General features: G+C 37.7%; 1 protein-coding gene across 1 annotated transcript; it reads left to right on the top strand.

The window, feature by feature from the left end:
* LOC149276097 (TSC22 domain family protein 3-like) lies at positions 1 to 27,196 on the top strand. Its single transcript, XM_089503907.1, has 3 exons — positions 1 to 320; positions 25,549 to 25,600; positions 26,948 to 27,196. Exons 1-3 carry the CDS (start codon positions 1 to 3, stop codon positions 27,194 to 27,196), a joined length of 621 nt encoding a protein of 206 aa, XP_089360033.1.
* The last annotated feature ends 743 nt before the right edge of the window (positions 27,197 to 27,939 follow it).

Here is a 27,939-nt window from a genome sequence, read left to right as displayed (position 1 = left end):
ATGAGCATTTCAGAGGAAGACGAATGCCGCTCACCTATTGGCCTAGACTGTTGCAGCTGCTGTCTTGACCTGGCCAACAAAAGTGAGATGGAAGAAGGGAATGGAGACAACAGCAACCCAGGAAGCCCAACTGTAAGCAACTTTCGTCAGTTGAGGGAAAAGTTGGTCTTTGAGAACCTTAATGCAGATAAGCTGAACACCATCATGAGGCAGGACTCGCTGGAGCCAGTGGTGAAGGATCCCTGTTACCTTTTGAATGAAGGCATTTGCAACAGCAACATTGACCAGACAATGCTGTCCATCCTCTTGTTCTTCCACAGGTGGGTCAGAAACAAAATATGTATGATAGAATAGGCTATGTGGAAACAGAAAACTGTTCTAACGTTCTGATTTCTCTTTAAACGGCGTAGACAGACTTCTAGTGTACCCTATCAATGAAAAGTGGTGTAAAAGGTAGAGGATATCTTCTTAAAATATACGTAATGGATTTGGAGAATGCTCTTGAAAAGCATGGTGGTTTTGGTAACTGTTCAATGCGTTGCCAAGACGTGTGTGGCTTTTTTACCACAATATAACGGTGTTAAACTAGAAAGCAGGTATATACCATTTGGAATAAAACTCAATAACAATTTTTTAAATATTTCTATGCTATATTCTATTTTATGGAATTTATTAACTCTAGTAAATTGTGTATGTATGAGGATCAAAAAAGCATTTGTACATCTAATAGACCAGTACCCCCTGATCTGATACTGTTTTGTCTTATCTGGTAATACTTTTCTATTTATTTGTTTCATAATGTATATATTACAAGTTATGAAACATCACAAATAAAATAGCAACAGAGAAATGTATACAGCAACAGTGATGTCATAAGGGCCAAAAAAGGAACATTACCATGATGTACCCTTTAGCAGGTGGTTTCCAGTTCCTGCTGAGGGTTCCCCCAACATACTGCATGTTACTTGTTCTTAATGCAGGCAAAGTCTTCTTATGGACAACACAAATTTCTAGCTATATGTCAGATCATCACTTTGATAAGGATAAATTGCTGCATATCTTGGAGCGGTGAGATACTTAAATACTTGGTTGCTGAAATCAGTCCAGAATGGATGGTCCCGGTATTAAATCAGTATGTATGTCCTTCATGTTCACCGAATTTAACTACAATATATACCATTGAATCACTAAACAGTTGTGCAATTCATCGCCTAGTCTTCACTGTTATTCATGGCATTCTAAGTATGGTCACAGCATTTACTGCTCTTGTCCCTAGAGCTCCAGTAATATTAATAATTGTCAACTGCTTCAAATATTCTATCAAAATCATATTAGTTATTAGATTTTTAGTACACATAATGTGGACTGTACTGGTTGCACTGTACTAGCCATTATTAATAACAAGCCAGCTCCACATTGGATGACTACTGGTTTTACAAAAAGATACTGCAAATAGGAAACATAACAAGTACAATCTAATGAGATTTTTAAAATTTTAATTGAAGTCCATGTATTACCAAGACAGCGGAGTTGTCTCGATATGATTGCCTTGGGGGCAAACTTACACCAAATTGCAGATGCGGCTGGACTAGTAAAGAAACATTTTGGTAAAAAAGGTACAAGCTCTTTTTAATTAATTATTTTATGAAGAGCAAATAGGTTGCAGTAGCAGGCTACTGCGTACACAATGATAAAGAGCTTTGAATAATATAAAGTTGCTTCGGGGTAACAGGTCAACAGTAAGCAATGATAAGCTTGATAAACTTTCTATATGCAGTGAAAGGTCTCTAATACATATATTATATTGTATTCAAGCTTGTTTTGAAGGTTAATGACATTTTACACAGTTTGATATGAGGTCATAATGTAACAAAGTAGTGTGGTTATTTCTAACTTATCACTTCAATACATCTTGTTGTAAAACTATATTATGACAGCTAAGTGCTTTACACTGCAATACAGTTATATAAATATAGATTTTAAAGTCCATGGTTTCTAGCTCATTTAATATTTTATGACATAAACATACCTCCAATAACAGATAACATAATTCCACAAAGGTAAATGATTACCCTTCCAATGTAATAACTGTCAAACAGCAGGTAGGGGCCATACTTGGAAATACCATAGAAGGTCTATGCAGCCTTGTATCTTTCTACGCTCTGTTGACATGATACTGAGAATCTGCAATATGCATTTAAACTAAGAAATGCCATGCAAATCACATCCCGTATATAAAAATACATCCCGTATATGCTGAGAGGTCTTCTTATTATTATGGCTATTGGGAGGGTTTGTGGGGGTGTGAATGACTATTGGTGTGAATGGATGGAGGTAATTTAAATACAAAAATATTGTAGTATCTTACCAACTTAAAGGGGCACTCCAGCTTTAATGCATTTTAATGAATATGGTAGCCAAGGGAGAGCTGGTGTATTCTGGTCCAGTGAGCAGGTAAAGCCAGGTGGCCCCATCAGCCCCTTATCCCCCAATAACCAACATACACATAACATATATTTACTCACACTACCCTCTCACCTTCTTACTCCCACCCTCACTCACTTACCCATTTTCCTTTTTTGAAGTCTTCTTTCTACTTTTACCACAGGGTGATGTAACATTCTACCACTTCCACTGCATACAATTTACTGCAAGAATTTAAAAGAAGAGACTACCTCTACTGAAACCAGGACTTTCTAAGCAGGAGACATACTAGAGTACTAGAGTACACTGCAGCACTCCCATGGATATCTGTTAGAGCTCACTTGAAATTAATAGGAGTAGTGAAAGCCAATCATAAGTACAAAGTCTCATTTCACTCCAGTAGCTAAAGAATGCATGTATTGATTTGCATGCAATAAAATACATTGGAGACAATATCAAAATATGCATTTTACATGATAATATGGCAGGAGTAGACCTTTGAAGTTTTTCCCAACCCTTACCACTATGTCCTTACCTGTAAGTAAATAACTAAAATACAATCCACAATTTGTCAAACCTTTTTTTGCCAAAACCTAGCCATTTTTGTGATGGCATAATAAAACAAAGTTTTATAAAAAACATGATATTGAAGGTGTTGGTAGACCCATGGTCCAGTTTATTTCTATTCCACCATAGACAATATAGAGTTAATAGCATATTGCACACACCCACAATCCCTTATGTCGTGTGACAGCATGCTTTGTGTACAAATACCCACACAACTTCTTTGTGACAGACGTCACTAGAGGAACATTGATATACCATTACTTTACAACATTCTCCATATACATGTTGGTAGTATGTTCATTTCAGGGGGCTGTCATCCAAACATTTGAGAATGACAGGTCCATATTGATGGTATTAAATGAACTTATTAAAGTACCTATAACCTGTGCTTTGTATTTCAGTTCAGTGCAATTGTTAAGCTATTTAATGTTAATTTAATAAATATTTTACACAACAAACATTTATGAGGCTTTTGTTGGAAAACCTGCGTAACTAATCCATAATTAATTTTGTTATTAATTGTTTCCTTACTTTATATGACACATTATACCTACCAGTTATAGAAAGAGGACAAAATGACATTAAGATTTGACTGTAACATAAAATTAATACTAAGCAAATATTGCTCCAACACTGTGTACATCAATACTGACATTCTATACAGTGAGTATGGGGCAATGTTAGCCAGATGCCTGATGTCTCTCAAGGCTAGGGTGAATACATCAGCCATTTTCTGTAGGACATATACAGTACATTTAACATGTTACTGATCAACACATGTAAAATGCTACCCTGTGGTATGTGGTCTGTGTAACCAATTCCTTTCTGTGGTTTTTACACACCAGGGCAGCACTTTGCATGTTGTGGTTAGTAATTGGCACTATTGCCAGAATAAAAAATATACACATCTCTCTAGCTAAACAAAAGTTTCATTAAAATAAACAGATCTATTAGTCATGTGCATTTTTAATGTGTTAATAATAACACATATCTGCACGCTATGCACTTCCAGCATGCGGCTGTGTGTATCCAGCTAGAAGCTGCACACAGCAGGGTTTGCTGCACAATGGGCAATAAAGGTATGTTGGAGATGCCGTCAGATATCAGCCCACCATGCATTTGGTTTTAGACTGTTTGTATTAGTGTATGTGTTAGAATGAGGGTATAAGTGTATGGTTTTAAAATAGCATGAGTGTATGGTGTCATGGTGTTAGTATATGTGTGTGTTAGTGTAAGGTATGTTAGTATATAGTGTTTGTCTATATGTGTGTGTTGTAAGTGTATGGTGTTACTTTGATTTGGTGAGTTTCAGTGTGTGGTGTAAGAGTGTATGTGAGTGTATGGTGTTATAGTGTGTGTGTGTGTGTTGGAGTGAGTTTACATGTTAGTATGTGTGTGTGTTAGGTTCACTCCTGGATGCTGCACTGATGTCAGTGTAGTGTCGTATTTACATGGGTTGATGTAATATATGTGACCTAGGGCAACACCCCCAGCCACTCTCGGACCTCCGGAGCTGTATTGGATCTTCTCCTTCACAGGGTCTTCTTCCTCTTCTTCCTCTATGCCATAATTAATTAAAATATACTATGTAATTACTCACCGGAAACAACCATATCTGGTCAGGTGTCAGGCTTTGGGTAGAGAAACTCTCTCTTTCTTCTCCAATGGATCTGCTAAAAGGCTTTTACTAAAAACACCCTTTACTTTCAGTTCAATATGGTCATAAAATTGTAGCATTTACCAGGTAGCATATTGGTCTCCGAAACAACAGGTTTATATGGGCCTGATGATACTTGCTCAAAATTGAGCTGCCCTATGACACTGTTTTTGGAAGTGTCCAAATCCAGCGATTTAAAAACTCTAGAAACAGGTGAAAAATTATACAGTATCCAGGGGACTGGGTTCCCTCACATTATGCCCAGTGACATGCCTTTTTGGAATGACATTGGGTCCCTTGGGAAGGGTTTTAAGATCATGGGGAAATAATGCTGAGTAGGTGAGAAGATAATTAGAAGTTAGGGGGAGAGAGATAATTATCATGCACTATGGGGTGACAATGGTAGGGGATGGAACTTTTGGTGGTTGGGGGATAATGGTTGTGGTGGGAGCTGTGAATAAATTATGATGTGGTATGATGATAGTCAGGGGCAGCTTTACATTTACACATACATACACATGTGCTCGCTTTTTAACACCTTACATATATATACACACCAAGCCACCCAAACACGTGTCCATACATACATAAGTACATCCACACATCCACTCTAACACCTTACAAATACATGTACATACAGTCTTACAACATACATACATACATACATACACAGCCACTCTAACACCATACAACAAGGGGCTAAAATATGCTGGTTGCCAGCTGCACTTGTATTCACCTTGGGAGCTGCCCTAGGCCTGTCCCAAGGCAGGCACCCCTGCACGGCTGCTGTCCTCACTGCTAGCTCTGTGATATGATGTCATATCCCAGAGTTCAGTGTCTTAAAGCCATGAAGCACATCTTCATTTTATGGAGCGTTTGGTGGCTTGGCACAATCCTTCACAATGTAAATGAGCTGGTGAACCCAGGAACATTCACATCCTGTGAGCATCTGCAAGAAGAGCTTGGGTGTTACTTGATAATTCAGAGTTAACATGCTGTCATCTCACTGCTTTACCTCTACAATATGTTGTTCTACTCAGCCCTTCTTGCAGGTGAGGCTTATTGGAGTTGGTCATGAAAATCCACAAAGGAGTCAGGGAATTTAAACCCTCAGTTTAATTTATATAATTTGTGTTTATCTTAACATATAGAATTTTGAAGGGTATTATATGTGTGACAGTGAATGTTATTACCTGTTGCAAGAGAACCAGTTCATGCATAGTTTAACCAACCACCTATGGGACCAATACAGCTGAAACTCCAATCACATTTTTGATGGTGAGTTATTATTTCTGGGATTCATAAAGCATATAGAGAGTGCAGACACATGACAATGTTTGCGTGTCTGCAAATAAAAAGTGTCTGTATGGTTTCAGGCAGACGTAACTACTTTTGTTTGTTGATGTTATTTGCATGCGCCTACCCAGAATTCCTTGTGGTTGTGGCAGCACCATGAGATTTCTGAGGGAAAAAACAAGCCTCCTGGCTTGTCTGGTGTCTGTAGATGAGTGTTTAATAATGCTTCTACTACCCCCTTAATTTTAAGTAGAAGAGTTTTCCATCACCTTTACCCACCATAACTTTGGTTATTGGTATTTCTCATACAACAGACAGAAATATCTATTAACATACGCAGGAATGCTTACCATAACACCTTTATAGTCAAAGTAATACAGTTAAAACATACAATAACAACACATTGGTGCACACACTTTCACACACTCACCTGAACAAAAAAGATGTTAAAACATAGCGTGCATGGGTATTAGAATGGGAGGGGGCATTTCTAGGTATTTGCCTAAAGAAAAAAATATATTCAAACGGAATTTGCAGAACGCTATTTAGAGTATGCCGTTTAGCCAGTATAATATTCAGAATCATCATCTGAGAAGTTGACACCTGCTTCTTGTCATGCCATGAAGCCACGACTCTGCATTGATGTGATTTGTTCTGCAAAAATGATATACCTATCTGCTACCTATACTGAACGCAGAGTGTCTTGTACTACAAACATTTTTTAGTTTATTAAAAATCAGATTTCTTCAGTAGTAAAATGAAGCAACTGTACATTATATAGTAACAGTGTGAAACATATATATATACATGTGAATAGGACACAACTGTACTCCTGGTGCACATGTTAGGAGTGTAACCACCATTTTATTGCTTAGGTTTAGCATCTTATTCTGGGATGCCACCTTCAAGTCTTGGTACTTCTGACCTTGTTTGGGTCTTTTAAGATATAGTATACCATTTGTTTCTCTTCACCTCATTCCCTCTAGAGTGTAAGCTTGCGAGCAGAGCCCTCCTTACCTAATGTATGGGTTTGCCTTAGAGTCTGTTTTATCATACCCCTTGGATATTTGTATTCTAAGAAGTGTATTAAAATTAATCTAGTATTAAAGGTTTATTGCAGATGAGACTTGTGAAGCAGGTTGCTCTCAAGGATGAACAGAGATTCAGGATGATCACAAGAGATATTCAAGGCTATACAGTGGGGAATAGGACTCATACTCATACAGGGCTAACATGTAATATAAGCAGTTTCCTCTGGATAGTTGTGATGTCAGCTTTTTACTGCTCTACAAACTAAAAAGACAGATCCCTTTAGGAAAGGGCTGGTTTGGTTACTGTTGCGTAACATAGAGTAATATGTTCATTGATTAATTATACTACATCTTAAATCTTGCCGCTGCCCACTATATGCACTGCAACACACTCATGCACATTAAACCATATATCAGGGCCAGCTGTACCATATAGGTGGCTTAGACAGCTGCTTATGACTCTGAGTTTGTGGAGGGTGCCTCTGTGAAGCTCTCTTCTATGTTAGCAAACAAGTTCATGTGGGAGGGGGTGTTAACGGTATGGCTCTGTATATGATATCAGTGAATCCAGCGGTGCAGTTAGGCAGACATTCTAAGCAGGGCAATTAAAACTAGGTATGCTTTGTGATGTGTTGTGTCTGATTCTAGCATCATGTTACAGAACATTACATACCATGTATCAGTTTTCAACGCCTCATAAATCTTGTTTTCCAGGCATCTCCACACCCTCTGTAGGTATAATTACAAAACCTGAGCATTATAGCTCATAACCCTAATAAGTGCAAAACACTAACACAGGACACATAGTTACATTTGCCTCACACTGTTAAAGTCACCACAGATGGTTTATTTCCAATGAAGTTATATTACTACGTTACAAAACTGCTCAAGAGATGCCAGAGTTACCCAATCCATTAACAAAATAGTTAATAGATGTTAGTAACCTGCATCCTCAAAGACATTATCAGTCTGATTTCATATTAGTGAATAAAATGTCCATCCATAAACTGATTTGCTTTCAATATTAGTCAAGTAATGCTAGACGGCTTCTAGGGTTGTCTATTGGTTCTAGTTTAGTGAAAATGATGTGGAATCGTACATGGAGAATGCGGCTGTACACTTCATGCTACACTGCTAATATTTCTTGGGGAGCAAGGTCACGAAGATGGCCATAGTAAAAGTTCCCTCAAACTCCTTTCATTAAGGATTTTGGTCCTCATTAGCATACAGATACTTGCAAAGACTTTCCATATCTTGCAGGCAAGTCTGGTGCCAGGGTCAGATCTTGCCATGCGCCTGGTCTAGGTGAGGCAATGGCAGGGTACAAAAAAAAATAATATGTGTGTGTTTTACACCAAATGCCTTTCTGTGTCGGGTTCAATAAACCAAGGCTGTGAGACATTCCCCAAGTTTTGGATATTCCAGCTTGGGCACATTCAGCTCATTCTGTAATGTGAAAATGTATTACCGGTAAATCACATTTTCGTAAGAAAGTTTATGCAGAATTCTGTTTTGTTCCTGGTGCTCAAGGCCAGGAGTTTGATAACTCTTCTACAAACCAAGTTGCCTAATATACATTAATAATGTATAAAGAGCTGTAGTTATATGGGAAACCAGTAGTTCTTGAGGAATAGGATGAGGACAAATTAGTGGAATTTTACGGTATTAGGCATCCATCATGAATGTTACAATTGATTCTGGTGGTTTGAAGTCAGTAGAATATTTCACTGTATAAGTTGTGATAGTCAGCAATGACAATGATAATTGTTTAGATTTTATTTCTAATTATATGGAAATATACCTTTGGTATGTAATGAAATATACCCTATTTGACTCAGACCTTTGTGATCTCAAGAGAGAAACAACCTTCAATTTTTGCAAACAGGCACGCCTGTTTGGATTCACCATTAATAAGGCCAAATGTAGCAATGGACACTAAACACAACAGTATGATGTTGCCTCTATGCTTTACAGTAGCATTTCACCCCGTAAATGGTGAACTCTCACTTCCACAGGAAAAGAACATGGGTTTCTGCCACAACACTTAATACTGATCTATTTCTATTAGGCCTGGACTTGCCATCTGGTGGCTGGTGGCTATTAGGGCCACATACTTATATGTCACATAATGTGTGGCTGCGATCAATTAGTCATAGGCCATACATACCTCAATGCTTGTATATATTTAATATCTTTAATATGGCATCAAAAGGGTTACATTTTCCATATAATACATAACTATTATTACATTCTCAAGACTGTTTCAGCTTTATATGGTGGATTAAAATTCTATAATGTATATTTCACATTTATTCATTTAACTTCCAATAGTTTTCTCATTGAATCACTAAAGTTAAGTTGCTTCTTATTGCTTTCAGGTTTTTTCAGTGATCGTGGTCTCGATTCTACAACCGCAAAATTCTTTTAAACATGTAGTTGAATTGCAAGCCACTCATTTAACACATTACAAACCACACATTTAACCACATTTAGTACCATTAAAATGTAGACAGCTCATTGAATCAGTCATGAGCCCAGTCTGATCGTGTTTTGCTCAGTAATGTATTTAGGGAAAAACGGAGCTTTAATTTTTTTCCCTTTTATCGTGTATAAGCGCACCTTCTTCAAATAAGAATTTACCACTTTATGTATTTATCGGGAAAATGTATTTCTCCTTGGGTCGGCAACTTTAAAAATAAGCTTTGTTAAACTTAGTACATTTTGTTCATGTAAAAGAGAAACTCAGTAGACATTTCTTTCAATAGTCAAGGGAATTCCTTTTGAAGTGGGTATATCTGTAAACAAGACTTTAATATGGGGAGAGTGGGTGTCAGATTCCATCTCCCACATGCCTGAGAATGTACTCAAGATAATTATACCAACAGTATGTGTCATAACAATTCAACAGCATAACAAGGGGTGTTTGGAATCTAATTATATATGAACTATGTTGTTTTGACAATTAATGTGTAATTGATAAAATACAAAAAAAATAGAAAATATTGTAATTGCTTCAAGCCTGAGGATTGACAAGAGGGGGAAATAAGCTTATTTTTTTTATTAACTATGCAAAACAAACCATGTAGGGTTTTATAATTTGAAATTGTCATTGGAGTTATGTTTCAAAGTTGTTTTTCCAGTTTGAATTTTACTTATCTAGTAAAGGGAACACTATCCTTTAAAAAAGAATAAATTAATGATACATCCATATATTTCATAGCAACATTGCTGCAACCAAAATAGAGCCTGCTAATGTTTTAAATTTACTTTACATATGTGATTGTGGCATTGTTTTCAACTTCTTTCCATAGATGTAAAGTTTGTAAGCACCGTTGAAGAGTTGTATGCTTACAAGATGCAGATCAAAATTCTGTATCTTACACTTTATTACACTAAATGAACTGTCCCTAACATTATTATATGTAATGGGTACCTTTATATATTGGTATTGTATGATTAATAAAATGACCATAATATGACTAACATTTCTCCAACTCAAGTTTTTGGTTGAAAGCTAAGTACATACTTGAAAGGAAGAAAGTCGAGCAGAGGAGGCCTTGTCCCACATCCCACTCTAAAAATAATTAAAGTTATTAGAATACAGACACACTCTGAATTAATTCATTTAAGGACAGAGAGACATCTCTAGATGACAAGCAGATGCAAAACTTCCCACTGGAAATTGTAACATTTCTTTTTAGCAACTCGGTGACAGTAAGATATAATGCATGAAATATATAGTAATAAATAAACCAGGCATCTCTTCAAATGCCACGGCAGATTATAAATAGACCTAATTTGCTGAGTCTATGCCCCCTGCTGCACTTCAAAGGTTAACATGCCATTGAGGGACACAATCCTTGCCAGAATATTATAAGGGGGTCCTCAGTTGACTTTTAGCTGACACAAAATAGAAATATATGCAAAAATACAGCAGGATACAGTGATATACGCAGAACACAGTTCCCAGCAAATGCTTAGGAATTCCATATTTGATGGGGCCGTTTTGCCTTTCTGTTAAATGTAGCTGGGATCTTGGGCTGGCCCAACAAACTGTGATGTTAAAGCACAAACCTCTATTGCAGCTCCCATATCGCCACATTGCAACATCTTGAAACTTATTGCCACATTGTCGCTGGGTAAAGGAGGCCATGGTCCCTCCCTGGAACTGTCCTAGCCCTCCAACAAAACGTCTCAATTTGGATACCTGTAATGATGGACAGTGTATGAGAAACCAGTAGGTATAATGTGGTGTGGGAGTAATTCCACACCTGGGAACTTGCTAAATGAGCTGACCCTGAGACTCCTTAAATTAATACACTTTAATTTCCCATGATGTAGATACTTCTCCTCATAGAAACCTGGACTTGTCCATATTAGCATAAGTTTATTTTCTTTTACTTGCTGTAGTATCTATACTGGCAGTCTTTTATCCTTTTTTGGCTCACCATAACCACACAGAATAAGTGGCTATATGCCGTTCTCAGTATTATTAGCAGTAACCAGAATAGTTAAAAAGATCAAAACAGGTGTAGGTGGAACGATCAAGTCCACACTTATTCTAAGCTGTGTCTGAAGCAGCATGTATATGCAGATGAGTGAGCACATGTAATATTGTATTAAAGAATCAAAAAGTCACATACCTTGTGTGCCTATATTGGCATAAGCGTATTTTATTTTACATAAAACATGACATTTAAATGGAATGTATCGTATTTGCTCGATTATAAGACGTTTATAAGAAAAATACCCCTCGTCTTATAATCGGGGTCGTCTTATAATCAGACCTCAAATAGGTCTGACTATGAGACGACTAAGATCCAGATCCCCCACAGGTGCAGGGGACCTTGATCCTCCTGTCTCCCACCCACCCCGCCCCACTTAACGGTGCTTCTGAGTCCCGTGTGTAGCCGGGGCAGCGTGTAGATGTCTACGAATTCTCTCTGACAGTCGGGGAAGGTCTGCACGATGGACGCAGGCAACCCCCGCTGCTAGCCACACCTCCTTCCGGCTGCAGCGTAAGTTGTCTACGCGAATCGCGTAGACATCTACACGCTGCCCCGGCTACACACGGGACTCAGAAGCACCGGTAAGTTTGGATAAGGGAGGGGGAGGGAGTGTTAAATGGGGGGCATAAGGCATTTCTGGAGGCAGAGTGTTCTATGAAATGCCTTTTAACCCCCTTAATGCCACTCTGCCTCCAGAAATGCCTTTTTAACGCTCTATACGCCACTCTGCCTCCTGAAATGCCTTATACCTCCCTATATGCCACTCTGCCCCATAATATGCCTTTTAACCCCCTTAATTCCAGAGTGGCATATAGGGGTATAAGGCATTTCTAGAGGCAGAGTGGCACATAGGGGGTCAAAAGGCATATCATGGGGCACAGTGGCATATAGGGTTAAAAGGCATATCATGGGGCACAGTGGCATATAGGGGGTATAAGGCATTTCTGGGGCAGATGTGCATAACTGGGGGCGGGGGGCAGGTTGGAAAATAGAAGGAAATAAAACCAAAATATTTTTCTCAATCATAGCTTTTATTAAAAAAAATAGTTTACATGAATTAACATTTACTGGTAAAACTTTTTTCCTATAGGGTCGTCTTATATTCAGGCTTTTTCTTTTTTCCTAAATTAATATTCAGATTTGGGGGGTCGTCTTATAATCGAGCGAATACGGTAATAAAAAAATTAGCTTCATTGGCACATACAGTTGTATTGTATGTATCATATTTTTCCCTTTTCTTATAAAATTATACTCATTTTGAGTGCTGGGAACAGACTTGATTTAACTACTGTGATATGAATGTGATTTACCCCTCCTATTTAATGTTCATATTAGCTTCACCATTATGCCCTTGGAGACGTAGGGTTCTACCTTTCTGCAGTGTTGTCCTCATACTGATTCTGGTTAATTCCTTCCAATACAGCAACCATACAATTGTCCAGGTGCTCCTTAGTACTCATGATATAGCAGTGTTGTTTCCTTACCACTGATAGGGTATGGGGTGGACAAAAACTCAGCACCAGCTGGGACACAAGGGCACACACAGCCATTGTGGAATGGTTTGGCATGGTATGCTACCCCTTTTGTACTGTAGTAAAAAGCCAGTCCTGGGTGAGAATTGTATGGGAAGCAAAAGAACCACACAGTGCACAAAGATAAGATAGAATGAGACATTCATTAATATGAATTTATTTTTGTGCTTTCATTTCCTGCTACTAGTGACATTTCCTTTATTTCAAGGTCACACAGCCATTTTGACCTCTAGCAGTCACCAATCTACAGTAATAAACACTCAGAGTTATTATCAGTAAATCACTCTCTGCAAACCCCAGCAGTTGCTGAGGTCTTTATCACCCATAGCAGAGTGTCTTGGCAGACACCCATGAATTGTATCAAGCATTATATAACTATTCACCTGCAACTGGAAGCCATTACACTCATCACATTGTAGAATGTCCCTTTCTGGTTCTCTGACTGACAGGCCATCTTCTCATAGTAACTCTGAAACAGTTAGAAAGACCCAGTTTATATAACCTAATTCAAAACAGTCATCAACGTGCCCAGATCTGCACTATTGTGCTGTTGTAGCCATACAATGTTTTGGCTGCATTATGAAATTATCCAATGCTATCAGAAAAGCACACATACAGAGAGCCTGTTGATTTATTAGGAATGGCTAATAATGCAGACGTTTCTCTCGTGAATAGTATTAATTAAACATTTAAATTTTATTCGTTCATATATTGTCTGTATAAAAATATTTCATTGATTATATCTTTACACGCATACGCCTACAGAGCATTGCAAGGTGTCACGGGAGTGATGCAATTTATTTTATAACTCCTTGGGACAGTCAGGGGAGATCAGAGAACCACCACCATGATCCCCACTGCCCACAAAAATGGGACAGTGTCTGAAAATTGGGTCTCTCCGGTGGTAAACAGGGCACCAAAAATCTTACCGTACAGTGCATAGTACAATGCATATATGTAATGTATATATAACTACCGTTCAAAAGTTTGAGGTCACTTAGCTATTTTCAAGGAAAAGAGCCATCTATCACTGCAATCAGCTGTCAACTGTTTAGAGCTTATGGCAATGCCGTCCTGGCAACTTGCCCAGCCTTCCCATAACACAACTATCTATATAAACAAAAGGCAGCCTTTATAGAGAGGGGTGAGAAGATAACAACTACAAACATTTAAAAAAAAAGTATGCAATTTGAAATGTGTTATACAAGAACATAATACATTGAATACAAAAAAATAAGTAAAAAAGGAGCTAGAATGTGGATATAACAATGTTTTGATGATACATTTGACTTTGCTTTCACTTTAAGAACCTGTTTCTTCTATAGATTGTAAGCTCCAGGAAACAGTGCTCTTCTCACAATCTGTATGTGTTCTGTATATGTATGTGAATATATTTAGATGTGCTATTATACGATTCACAATGTCAAGTTCTTGAGCAACTGTTTGCACTGTATAAGTAAAATATATTATGACACTATCCTTTATTATTTAGATGGACATTGACTTGCTGACACCTGCAATTTTAATATTGACTCTAAAACTATAACTCTATAACAGAAAGCACATTTTGCATTTTATTTAAAAAAAAACAGTGATTTTTTTTTTTTATAAAAATGCTTTTGAAAAAATTTACAGGTATATACAAGTACATAATAAATCAAATTCATTAGCGACATTGACCTACTTGTACTAGAATGTCCAATCTGGTATAAATTAACTTGCTGACAATGCAATTTTAATAGGTCAACCCTAAATCACCCCATTTCCTATTTACATAATAGATATTGAGCCCTACCTATATACACACCCCTCACATTCTCACAAAAGTCTTATTGTTTAGCCAATTCCAAAACATCTCTTCTTCATAGCCAGCCATGAGATAGCAAACAAATGGGACTTTCTACTGCGATTTTTTAAACCGGACCTGTATGATTCTGTATCTCTGTGCCTCTGTTTATTTGCGTTGTCTTCACACTGTACAAAGGCCCATGGGGAGGAGGGGAGTGCTTTGGACAAGGGTTGTTCTTGTCTGGGGCGTAACTGGGATGCCAGACATTAAGAACTGGGAGTTCTGCCAAGGGCTTTATCAAAGGAAGCAGATCGGCCGACAGCTGGAGATGGGAGCTTGCCAGCTGCCTCTCTTTCTCTCTGACTCTTATTTTTTAAATATTTTCTTTCTTTTCTTTTGTTCATTCACTTTATACATACTATCCATATTATTTTTCTTTTGCATGCCCTGCTTTCATATAAAGTAGTTTAAATTTTTTTTGCTTCTGTGGTTAATTCCATCAATTCTCTCCCTAGACACAATACTCATTTTCGGTGTCCCTATTTTGCTGTCCCTCTGTTTTTTTTTTGTTCACAGTACTCTAATCTTGTCTTCCTACATAAATAACCTCATTTTGCTGGTGTTACTCATTTGGATCAAAAGCAAATTCTTAATAACTACATCTGCTTAGTGTATTGTCCCCTGGTAATCAAAGAGTTAGTGATATTAGTTTTTTAGGACAGATTTGTCTGTAATGAAGTAACTTTATATCTGCTAAAGGTGACGTGAGAATAAATTACATTAATTTTTATCATTTGTTGTCTTATTTTTAACACCTGCGAATAAAATGGTTTTACATTGAGTCACTTGTGTGTGCAGCTGCGTATAATGTATATAAATACAGTAGATGACTTGGTTGGAGAGTAAAATTTACAGACTACGGAGCTGTGGCGTTAACACAACTTCCTGTTTCCTCTAATAATGAATGTTGATTATGTAAGTGTATATAACTGGGCAAAAACATGAAGAATGAAAATGTCAGGACAATTATACAAATATTTCAACACTTATTTTTATCATGTAGGAAAAGAGAGAACAATTCATTGACTGATTTGAGTTGGACTTCAAGTTGCTTGCTAACTTTACCACTGTGTGCCTTGCTAAACACAGCAATTTTTCATTTAGGCAACTTTTTGCCCTAAACCAGAATTTATTTATTTTTTAACTTTCATTAGACTATATAAGGCAAAAGTAATAGAAACTTAAAGTACTTTGTTTCCAGATTCACAAATAATTAGGGGAAGTGAATTGCAGAAGACTTCACATTGGTGTACTTCTTCAAACATTTCCAGTGGGCACTTTTCTAGGCACTAGGTGTGGTTAGGGAGCATTTCCCAAGACTGCCTATGTTACTGTGACTTACTGATAGCTATTGATGTATGCATTTAAAATTAGAATGTTGCATTTGTTATGCACAATTTAATTTATAATTATTTTATGGTTTCTATGCACATTTTCGAAACAATTAAGGCTGTTAGAACAACTGTGGTACACTTATCCCTTAGGAGTCCACAGCAGCTGTCCTTTGGGACCCAGGTTAGAGATCCAGACATATAGAAACCATGGGGAAAAAATCATTTTTCCCCTGTTTTTTTCCAGAGAAAATGTGGAAATTTTTGAAAACATAAAAAAGTGCAGAATGGAGTGGCTTTTTAAAAATTAAAACTAATTTTGTAACACTGGGAACATGAAATATAGTGTATATAAACATATTATGCTTGAAATAAAAGTACAACTTATTCAGTAAATATTTGCTATACATGAGGATGTTGGTCTCACTATTTTACTGAGAGGAAGAAAAGAAAATACAATTTACTGGCCAGACTCAGACTATGGATAAACATTACACTGTGATGGGGGAGAACATTAATCGGAATCATTTAGATAAAGGTTCAAATGCCTTCCCTAAATTGTTACCACAAAAGTTGGAAGCATAGCATTGTCCCAAATTTCTCGGTATGCTGAAGGGGACATACCAAGACATGTTAGACATTGCTGTGCTTCCAACTTTGTGGCAACAGTTTGAGGAAGGCCCTTTCCTGTTCCAGCATGGCCATGACCCAGTGCACAAAGCAAGGTCCATAAAAACATGGTTGGATAGGTTTGGTGTGGAAAAACCTGACTGACCTCAACCACATCAAACAAACTGGAACTGGGATGAACTGAAATGGAAATTGATAGCCAGGCCTTCTCATTCACAATCAAACGCTCTACTGGATGAATGGGCAAAAATTCCCACAGAAACACTCTAAAATCTTGTGGAAAGCCCATGTATTTATGTCGTAATACTTTTGTCCATGTGGTGTAGCTTAATACCATGGCATAAATATATTATTACATTTGAACAGTGTTGTGTGCACTGCACCTTTCACCACACCAGCTGCCCCTTCCCTCCAGTTGTCTCAACCAGAAATATAAAAAAGTATATTAAATCAATTTAGGATATGCGCATCATACACCCAAGTATTAAAAATGAAAAAGGTGACACCTTAAAAATTCCAAGCATAAAACATATATATGTATATATAAAATATTAAAAATAGAAAACACAATATACCGTATTTGCTCGATTATAAGATGACCCCCCAAAAATGTGAATATTAATTTAGAATAAAAAAGAAAAAGCCTAAACATAAGACTACCCTATAACGAAAAAGTTTTACTAGTAAATATTAATTCACATGTAAACTACTTTTTCATATTTAATAAAATCTATGATTGAGAAAAAATTATTTTTTATTTCCTCTTATTTGCCAACCTGCCCCCACTTATGCACATCTGCCCCCAGAAATGCCTTATACCCCCTATATTCCACTCTGCCTCCCAGATATGACTTATTCACCCCTATATACCACTCTGCCTGCCTGATATTCATTTTGACCCCCTATATGCCACTCTACCTCCCTGATATAGCTTTTAACCCCATATATGCCACTCTGCCTACCTGATATTCATTTTAACCCCTATATGCCACTCTGCCTCCAGAAAGCCTTTATACCCCCATATGCCACTCTTACCCTCCCCCAACTTACCAGTGCTTCCCTAGACTTATCCCTAGACAGCACTGCGGGGGATCTGGGTCTTAGTCTTGTAGAAGATGACCTCGAATATAAGACGATGGTTATTAAACCTTGTCTTATAATCGAGCAAATAAGGTAGTTTAATATAGTCAACAACAACAAAAAATTACAATTAAATGTGGGCAATGGCAATTCACTCTTTGTTGAGCAGTCTACTGCTCATATGTTTCACATGTAAATGAGACCTTTAGGGTAGCTGTGCTCTTCCTTTTCTGGATCCAATTCCTTAAGATGGATGTGTGTTCAATGAAGGCAGAGAAGGGTTAATAAATAACATATATTTACTTTTAAAGATATATAAAGGTATATAAAAATATTTTTCCTAAATGCGAAAGTGCTCTCATAGAGCTGCAGATTGATTTAAAAGAGTTAAAAAGTATCTCAAAGTCTACTCTACTCTACTCTACCCAACTGGGCTTTTTTAAGAAAAAAACAGCTTTGGAAAAAACCTGTTTTTCCATTTTTTCCAGGCCTTACCATCTCTAACCCTGTTGTTGTATGCATGAACAACATCAGTATACTCCATACTTTGGAAGGTATGTTGGTGTAATCCTTCTGTCAATCAAGTTTGCAACATGTTGCTTTGCAAAGAATTACTCAGCCTTTTGACCTTCAAAGGGTTTTAATCTCGTGTTTGAGCACAAACACTAATTTTCCACGGCGACTTACATAATAAGAGATAATAGGTTTTTGTCTCCCTCTAAATCAACACAGACACCTTCTAGCAAAGCTTGATATGTCCATGTCTAGACTAATTCACGACAGGTATGTAACTGAAACACAAAACTTATCAAAACTTTTTCTACACTATATCTAAATTCTAGTTACCGTGTAAGGTTTATTATGGATTACCTGGAAAAAAGCAAAAAAAATCTAGATAATAAAATAAAAAAAATAAAAAAATGTAATACGTAGATTTACGATTAATGGCTTTTTAATAGTTATAAGCAGAAAGCACAATGCACTGTTATTATTGCCAATCACTATGTAAGCAGTCTTTGTTTCTAATATACCTGTCAGAAATCAGCAACTTCCAACTTTGGTACTGAATAATGGCAAACATATAACATCATTTATCAGGGCATCACTATACTAACATGTTTTAACCTGGAGAGAAGGCAAAAAGAAATATGATGCAATCTTCCAAATACATTAATGCTTTTAAAATAGGTCAGAGGGAGGAATGGACTACATTTTGAATAGAGAAAGATCTAATAATGAATGTACTTAATTCCAAACAGCAGTTTGACTTTTTTTGCCAAAATTTCCAAAGATTTCAGGAAAATGTGTGGATCAATACTGGTAAGGGAGTCTAATATTCCAGTCTAGAAGGTGAGCAGTATGTAACCAATTAATTAGTATAGAAAACGTAAGTGTAATAAAAAAATCACTACTTGCGACTTGATCCCTTTCATTTGTGTAACTATACTGCATGTACTTTACCAACTGTAACCACTAATGTATCAGAGACGCCACCAAGCCCATTGAGTCTCAACTCTGAGATATGATGTAATTTCATAATTAAATGTATGTTCATATAGGTTAAACTGGACATATGCAATCGGGTTTTATTTTGGCACGAAGTCATATTCTTTATGAAAGGGAGCCATTATATTTCACTGTCAAGGAATGAGGCTCAATTGAGTTTATTCTGTCAGGGGCGTACCTAGAGTATTGGGCACCCGGGGCGGATCCTGTATGTGGCACACCCCCCCCCCACACACACACACACAGACATAAAAAATTAATGTTGGCAAGAATATTTATTTCACAAATTTTTAACTGTATATCAACTGGAAAAAATCTAAATCTGGAAAAATAAATTAATTCAATTATTAATTTAAATAAATAACATTTACTGAACAGATATGGTACAGCATAATTCCCACTGCTATACACTGAGCCAGATGTTGACAGTAGTGAAGCATAACCCCTATTACTATATACTAAGCCAGACATTGACGTGGTATGTCTCTGCCCCTAAAACAGCCTGCCAGTGCCACCACTGCTCCTTTAGCAGCCTGCCTGTGCTAACGCAGCCCCTTTAGCAGCCTAACTGTGCCATTGCTGCCCTTGAAACAGCCAGCCAGTTCCAAGTCTGCCCTGAAGCAGCCTGCTTGTGCCACTGCTGCCTCTGAAACAACCTGCCTGTGTCAACTTTGCACCTTTAGCAGCCTGCCTATGCTACCTCTGCCTCTTAATCAGCCTGCCTGTGCCACCTCTGCCCCCCAATCTGCCTGTGCCACTTCTGCTCCCAATCTGCCTGTGCCCTCTCTGCCACCAAAATCAGCCTGCCTGTGCCATTTCTAGCCCCTAAACACTAACTTACTCACTATCAACTCCAACTACCAGTAACTCCAACTGAGGCTTTTTATCAGTACAAGGAATAGCGTTTCTTATGCTAACTGTAAAAGTGTAAAATCCAGCAAAGTAGGTGAGTCTCTCACATTCTAAAATCATTCAATGTAACACATTGATAATGATGTGCCAATACTACCGTAAAATGAAAAAACCAAGCGCATTTGAAACTCTCCATGGATGTTACTTGGGGGACTTTGATTGTATCTTCATCTTCTTGCTTCTGGTACATTTGAATGGGGTGTTAGTTTATGATAGGTTAACAGTTTCTTTATGGATGTTTTGCTGCACCCTCAGTTTTTCATGACATGAAATAGCCCCTCACTATGTGTGCATGTACTCATTAAATGGAGCAGTCGGGTAGATGTAAGGAAATTCCTGGAATCCACCGGCAGTGGTAAATCGAGTTTCCCTTCCTGCTGCTGCTGTTTGCATTCTGTGCTTACTATTTATAACATCTTCACACAGGGCAGAAAATGTTTTTGTCCTCCACTAACAGTCTGATGACCTCTATTTGTTTACGTCTAAGGAAGTTCTTGTAAAGTCCTGAATATGTCCACACAATAGCTTAATCCCAGAAAATAGCCTGTATCAGTTTCATAGTAGGTTTGAAAAAAACATAAATCTAATGAGTTCACTTACTTGAGACTAACGAATCCAGATAAAGGCCAAAAAGAAAACCTTTTTAAGCACATGCTAATTTTGTCCAGAAGAGAATTTTTTAGACATATTTCCAGTATACAAATGACAAGAGATTCTTCAAATCAGAGATAGCCAATAGTTTCAGCCAGTCATCATTCATAATGTGTATTGTTGAAAAGTCAACAATTAAGCAGAATGCAAATCAAAATATTTGTTTTTATTTATAATGTAGAAATACGCTTTTTTGAAGATTGTGTTCCAAAAGGAAGAGTTCCGTTGTTGCTATATGTAATTCATACACACATACTGTATGTACATTGTAAAATAGTGCATTGCCAATCTTTACCAGCTGGTGTCCGATAAAGATATAGAAGGCACCTCAACACATGTCTAATTCTTCACAGTTTGTGGTCGATTTCCAATTATAATTACTTTTGAAAAATATATACTTCTCAAACGGTTGCACAATGTCTAGCCTGGTGTTTTATAATGCAGGTGCTATTGTTCAAGCTTCTGGAGCTAAAACAGTGACTCAATTTAGAGAACTTTCCCTCGTTTCACTCTAGATAAGGTTGCATACTAGAATTTAAATCTTCACTTGTAATTAGATATTTTAGAATATAAGTAAAAACTAATACTACTGTTTCTACTATTATATTTATGGGTAAAAAGCAGTTATCAGATCTAACAGTGGTCCCTTTTTTTGAGGATCTGGTAGAGTCCTGCACTAGATGGATCTGGTGGGGTCCTGCACACAGTGGATCTGGTTTGGACAGAAAAGAAAATCTAGTTCTTGTATATAAATTATGTTAACCCTGCTGATGATCCCTCTTTCAGTGTTCCAGTGAGGTTTGCCAAGAAAGCTCTCAGTTATTAAGTATGGACACTTTGCACTTTAATCGGGAAGACTTTAAATACTTTAATATGAACCCAACATAAAACACTACAAGAACTGCAGAGGATACTAGACAATTTTTGACAACCGCATATGATAAGCATGTTGAGGAGGACATCTTTCCCATGGTTTCTTAAATGCTTTCAATGTATTAAACTCTACCACTCTACTTGAAAGTTATTCTAGTTGTCCACCACCCTTTCAGAGAAGAATACCGTATTTGCGCGATTATAAGACGACCCCCCAAATCTGAATATTAATTTAGGAAAAAAAGAAAAAGCCTGAATATAAGATGACCCTATAGGAAAAAAGTTTTACCAGTAAATGTTAATTAATGTAAACTATTTTTTTAATAAAAGCTAGGATTGAGAAAAATATTTTGGTTTTATTTCCTTCTATTTTCCAACCTGCCCCCCAGTTATGCACATCTGCCCCAGAAATGCCTTATACCCCCTATATGCCACTGTGCCCCATGATATGCCTTTTAACCCTCTAAATGCCACTGTGCCCCATGATATGCCTTTTGACCCCCTATGTGCCACTCTGTCTTCAGAAATGCCTTATACCCCTAAATGCCACTCTGGCATTTAGAGGGTTAAAAGGCATATTATGGGGAAGAGTGGCATATAGGGAGGTTTAAGGCATTCAGGAGGCAGAGTGGCGTATAGAGGGTTAAAAAGGCATTTCTGGAGGCAGTGTGGCATTAAGGGAGTTAAAAGGCATTTCACAGAGCACTCTGCCTCCAGAAATGCCTTATGCCCCCCATTTAACACTCCCCCGCCGCCCCCAAACTTACCGGTGCTTCTGACTTCCCTGTCATGTAGCCGGGGCAGCGTGTAGATCCCACGCACTTACGCTGCAGCCGGAAGGAGGCGTGGCTAGCAGCGGGGGTTGTCTGCGTCCATCGCGCAGACCTTCCCCGACTGTCAGAGATCCCCGGTGCGGGGAACTCTGATCTCTGACAGCCGGGGAAGGTCTGCGCGATGGACGCAGACAACCCCAGCTGCTAGCCACACCTCCTTCTGGCTGCAGCGGAAGTTGCCCCAGCTACACACCAGGGACTCAGAAGTACCGGTAAGTGTGGCGGGGGGAGACAGGAGGATCCAGGTCCCCTGCAGCTGCGGGGGATCTGGATCTTAGTCGTCTCATAGTCAGACCTATTTGAGGTCTGATTATAAGATGACCCCGATTATAATACGAGGGGTATTTTTCAGAGCATTTGCTCTGAAAAAAACCTCGTCTTATAATCGAGCAAATACGGTACTTTTTCAGCTCAGTAGAAACACAACATTTTACACCAGTGTCAGGGATTTGGTTATATATTCGACACGTAAAGCCTTCAACATGCTAGTAATGAATCCTTAATGGAAAATTTTAAAATAATAATAAAAGAAAGATAAATAGTTTATTTAAATCTTAGACTAGATAATGCTGAGTTCATATTAGAAGGGGACACTCCTTTAAAGTAACTAAAGATACGCGTGAAAACAAAATGTATTGTTTGTTTGGAAAATTACAAACTCTTTGAGTCTGATAATGTTTTGGCTATACCATATCACAAGAGGACACTGTGTTCTTTCAACCCAGTGTAAACATGACATGGTGTTAAGCGTAGCTATAATAGCGGTGACCTGCCAGCAGAAGGCGCCATAAACCATAAAATTATTGTGAGTACAGATGGCAAAGATCTAGGAATCTATAATAATAATAATAATAATAATGATAATAATGCCCCAAAGGACACTACACAAAGTTTTTGTGTCTTATTTTCAGACGACAATTAAAGCAGGCCTGGTGGTTACAATGCAAATGAATAAACATTTCATAAGTGCAGCTATCTTTTGCATGCTTCTCACCATGCACACCTTTATAGCATGTGTGCAGTGTTCAAAATGATAGCAGTTCTCAGTACTGCAGCATTCAAGCAGCGCTGCCTCCACCTTTTCTTCAGGTATGCCTAAATTTGTAGTATAAACAGCACCTGTGTTTTGTAAATGTCCTTTTTGGTGATGTAGCTATGTAAACAAATTAATCAATAACATCAATGAAGTAACACGTACAGACCCAGAATTTGGGGCATAATTTGTATTTTAACACAGAAAGGCAGAATACACAAATTGATTGATTTACTAAAAGAAATACTCCAATGTATCTACATTATTCTTGGAGCCTCAAAAAAATCCCCTACACGAACACTGAGGTTTTCACTGCCTAGTATTACACTTTTCAAGTAATACAGGTGAGGAGGGACATACATGGGGTCACTGGGGATGCTTTGGTGGAATATAACAGGCAAAAAATATTTCATAGCAAGCATGGAATAATGCACTGGCTGAAATCAGATTCAGATCTATCTAAAAAGCTAATGGAAAAACAAGCATGCAAAACACCCAAAACTTTCCATAACAACCCTGATTCATATTTTGCAATTGCATGTTCCAAACGTAGAGAGTGGCGCAGCAACTGAGGTTGTTTGTTGGCTTTGAGGTTTAGGGAGGGGGGGCGATCGCGATGTCAACTGATTTTGCATATCAGGGGTGACACCATATGATGTCAGCAGAAACTATTTAAAGAGGTGGAGCTCAGAAATAGCAGTCAGTCTGTAGCGAGTTGCATCAGCAGCTGCACGAACCTTAGCAAAGCAAAGCAGTTCCACACAAACACCGAAGCATCCACTGTAGGATTTATATCACCTAAAAGGATATTTTTTTCCGTGGAATTAAAAAAACCCAAAACTCTCCAGCAAACATGAGCACAGAGATGTACAAAGTTCCAATGGAGGTAGCTGTGTATGAGCTGCACAATTTTTCTATTTCATTTTTCTCTTCCCTTCTGGGAGCAGACGTCGTGTCTGTTAAGCTGGATAACAGGTACATATTTTAGAATATTTTATTTTTTATTACTTTTAATTTATTCTTTACGATGTATACGCAAGCATAGTTCGCAAAGTGTTGAGTTTATGTGCCATAAAAAAATATGTAAGTAAAGACGTTGCATCTGTTTAAAAGAATTGATTATTTCTAGGACAGCAGTTACACCTGCATAGTCAGCTCATTGTGGACCAAATCCATTCCTTGACATACTAGGTTTTGTGTAACATATAACAGCAGAATAACCAATTTAAGACACTTGCAAATCTCTGTGATAAATGAAGCCTTACATTTTTATTAATTTTAATCTTTACCTATATATATATATATATATATATATAGATATATATGTGCATTTTATATACTGTAGGCATGTGCAATGTTTTTTTGTTTATTGTGTCACTATATACAAGTATCATTTTATGGATCTTTGATATGTCTGTGTTTAAAGTTGAAATGGTTATTGAAATAACAAAGTTATGCTATATACATTGTATTTGTTGAAATCCATTTGGGTGATATAGCACGGCTTCAGTGCTTGTTCAGGGTGATGTTTCCTGGTCGGTTTGAGCAGGATAATCCTGGTTTGTGCTGGAACAGCCTGGTCTGTTTCCTCCTCCTTGTTTGTTAGAGAATTGTAGGCGACTGTTGCTTTGTCTGTGCTGCTAAGACAGTATAACCTCCCCTCCCTTCCCCTCAGGGCACTATACATGCAACAGTCATACCCAGGTTGCATTTCAAAGACAGTTACTGTATTAAGTAATACAAATAATAAATGAGACTCAAAAACAATGGTAATGTTTTTTATAACCTAGTGAAATTATTGTTGATTTTAACGAAAACTTGTTCTCTTTTTGCAGTGCATCGGGTGCCAGTGTGGTTGCGATAGATAACAAAATTGAGCAAGCCATGGTGAGTATCGCCACTTACACCCATATAGATAACCTGCTTCAACTTGGTAGATCTAGTATAATGATTATTGTCGTATTAGCCCTAGAGATCCGAGAGTCCTTAGTCAATGTTGATACCTTTTATTGGGCCAACACAGAAAAAGATCTAAAGTCACATAAGCTTCCTGGACCTCAGAGGCCTCTACCTTGGTAGATAATAACATATCTGCTTTTTCTGCAACATGCAGAAAATAATTGCTGTTAATATGCACTTAGTAAAATCAAAGGCTAATGTTTCTGGATTAATGAGCGCTATAATTTATAAATATTAAATAAAATTGTTTCCATGAATATTGCAAGGAAAATGAGAAAAAACAACCAGGTCTTGAAAACGGTATTAAATGAACTAAATCCATAGGAACGTGGCAAGGTCTTTGTATAAGAATACAGGCAGTGCACAAACAACCCATAGACTGCATAGCATGTGTGCAGACTGGGGTCTTGGTCCCTCCCCTTTCCTTATGGATGTATCCTGTGGCTGGCCTGTTGTTGCTGAGCAGATTTCCCCGTCGAAACGCTGAGACCTCATTGGATGAAAAGGGACTGCAGTATAAACTGCAGAGTGCCATGCTAAGGATGAGGGAACCCCATTCCATCAGATGAAAATTTGCTTTGTATCAAACAATAGCGTGGTTTGTAGCCAACCCCTGTACTTGCATTAAAAGCTTAATACATATTTCCACATGCATTAAAGTTTTAGTAAGTATACTGTGCAAATTATTGGCAAGTGGTAATTCCAAAAGATCAACCCACTGGAGACAAATTCCAGTGAATGGGTTAATGTACAAGTGTCTGATTGCTCAGGCAGGTCAGTGTTACAGAGTGGAAACAGTTTCATTAGAAATTAATTTAAACATTATGAGATTTTAATTTTTGGAATAATTTTTTTATACAATGTCAGCATCTTCTGCATGTACGTCATTTGTTTTTGAAAACACATTTAACTGAAAAAAACTAAGAATATACATGATGAAGAGTACTGTGATGTATCGGAGGTGCTTGTCATTCTTGATGGAATATATTCTTGATTAGAATATATTACACAGTGCACCTGTAGCAAAGACATGAATGCATTTGATGTGATGTTATTGTTCAAGACAGTGAATGGCTGGTAAACAAAATAAATTGCACTGCGAGATGTCCAGAGGTTTTCTTGTTTTTAGAAAGCGAAAGTGAACAGTAAACTGTTCATGTTTTACAATTGTATTAATGTTTGGTACTCAGTATTCCTTCTTAAAGTAATTGGTTGAATTGTGAAGATGACTGAAAGTCTGGCTTTCTTCTGATGTATGTCCTATGTCTTTTGCAGGATCTGGTTAAAAACCATCTTATGTATGCTGTACGTGAAGAGGTAGAGGTCCTCAAAGAACAGATTAAGGAACTGGTAGAGAAGAATTCTCAGCTTGAAAAAGAGAATTGTCTACTCAAGAACTTGGCCAGCCCAGAACAGATGAAGAAGTTCCAAAGCAAACTGCCTTCTGATGAAACAACAGGAATGTCAAATCGGGATTTCCTACATACATCATCCCAACCACGCTCAGCCGGCTCTGCAGTTTAAGTGGCTCTGTCTTTGGAGTGGGCAGAGCCACTGAACTTTCCTACTTGCCTCCTTTGATCAATGAGAAAAAATGTAATTTTTTTCCCCCCTCTTTAAAGTGTCATTATGGCCTGGAGGGTCATTGACTAGCCTAAACTGGCATTAAGCACTGTATCAGGGCTAGCGTGGGTCTTCTCAGAAGTCTTTTCTTAAACAGAAAAGTAAGAGAAGCCATTCTTGAACTCGTTAAGAGTTCTAGCCAGAGAGAGCTTGTTCATTATGGAACTGGCCTTTCCTGGTGCAAGGCTTTCTATGTGAAGCCAAGATGATAGCGTCAGATTCTGAAGAAGACCACGGAGTGCTTTAGCCAGAGTTCATCAGCCATGGAATACTAAGTCAATAAAAGGGTCTCTGTGGACCAACATGGACTGTTCCACTGTTGAAAGCGGAGAGACGTGACCTTCAAAACAGGGACTGGTGAAGAACAGTTGCTCTGTTCTTGGTTGCGTTACAAAGCATGGCTTGATCAGGGCTTTGAAATGGAGATCTGACAATTGCTTTTCTGAGTAATGATGGGTGGTAGAATTTTAAAACCCCCATACGTGTGAGGACTTTATAGTATAGGTTTATACAGTTATTAATTATGTTGATTAAGCAGTTACCAAGATGTTATTTTGAAGACTTGCTACAATCAACATGGACAATATTTTCTTCTGTATTCATTTCTGTGTTTTTATACATGTCTAGTTTAGAATATCTCTTTG

The sequence above is a fragment of the Sceloporus occidentalis genome, unplaced genomic scaffold (genome assembly GCF_023333645.1).
Source record: "Sceloporus occidentalis isolate IW3139 unplaced genomic scaffold, rSceOcc1.0.p SCAF_247, whole genome shotgun sequence".
Classification (NCBI taxonomy): domain Eukaryota; kingdom Metazoa; phylum Chordata; class Lepidosauria; order Squamata; family Phrynosomatidae; genus Sceloporus; species Sceloporus occidentalis.
The sequence above is the reverse complement of the archived record's forward strand: the minus strand, read 5'-3'. Positions and strand labels throughout refer to the sequence as shown.

What these genes read in the sequence shown, in the direction of transcription:
- LOC149276097 (XM_089503907.1), top strand. Translation starts at nt 1, where the DNA reads ATGAGCATTTCAGAGGAAGACGAATGCCGCTCACCTATTGGCCTAGAC. An exon ending in ATCCTCTTGTTCTTCCACAG is followed by an intron (nt 321 to 25,548) that starts GTGGGTCAGAAA and finishes CTCTTTTTGCAG; the next exon opens with TGCATCGGGTGCCAGTGTGG. An exon ending in ACAAAATTGAGCAAGCCATG is followed by an intron (nt 25,601 to 26,947) that starts GTGAGTATCGCC and finishes TGTCTTTTGCAG; the next exon opens with GATCTGGTTAAAAACCATCT.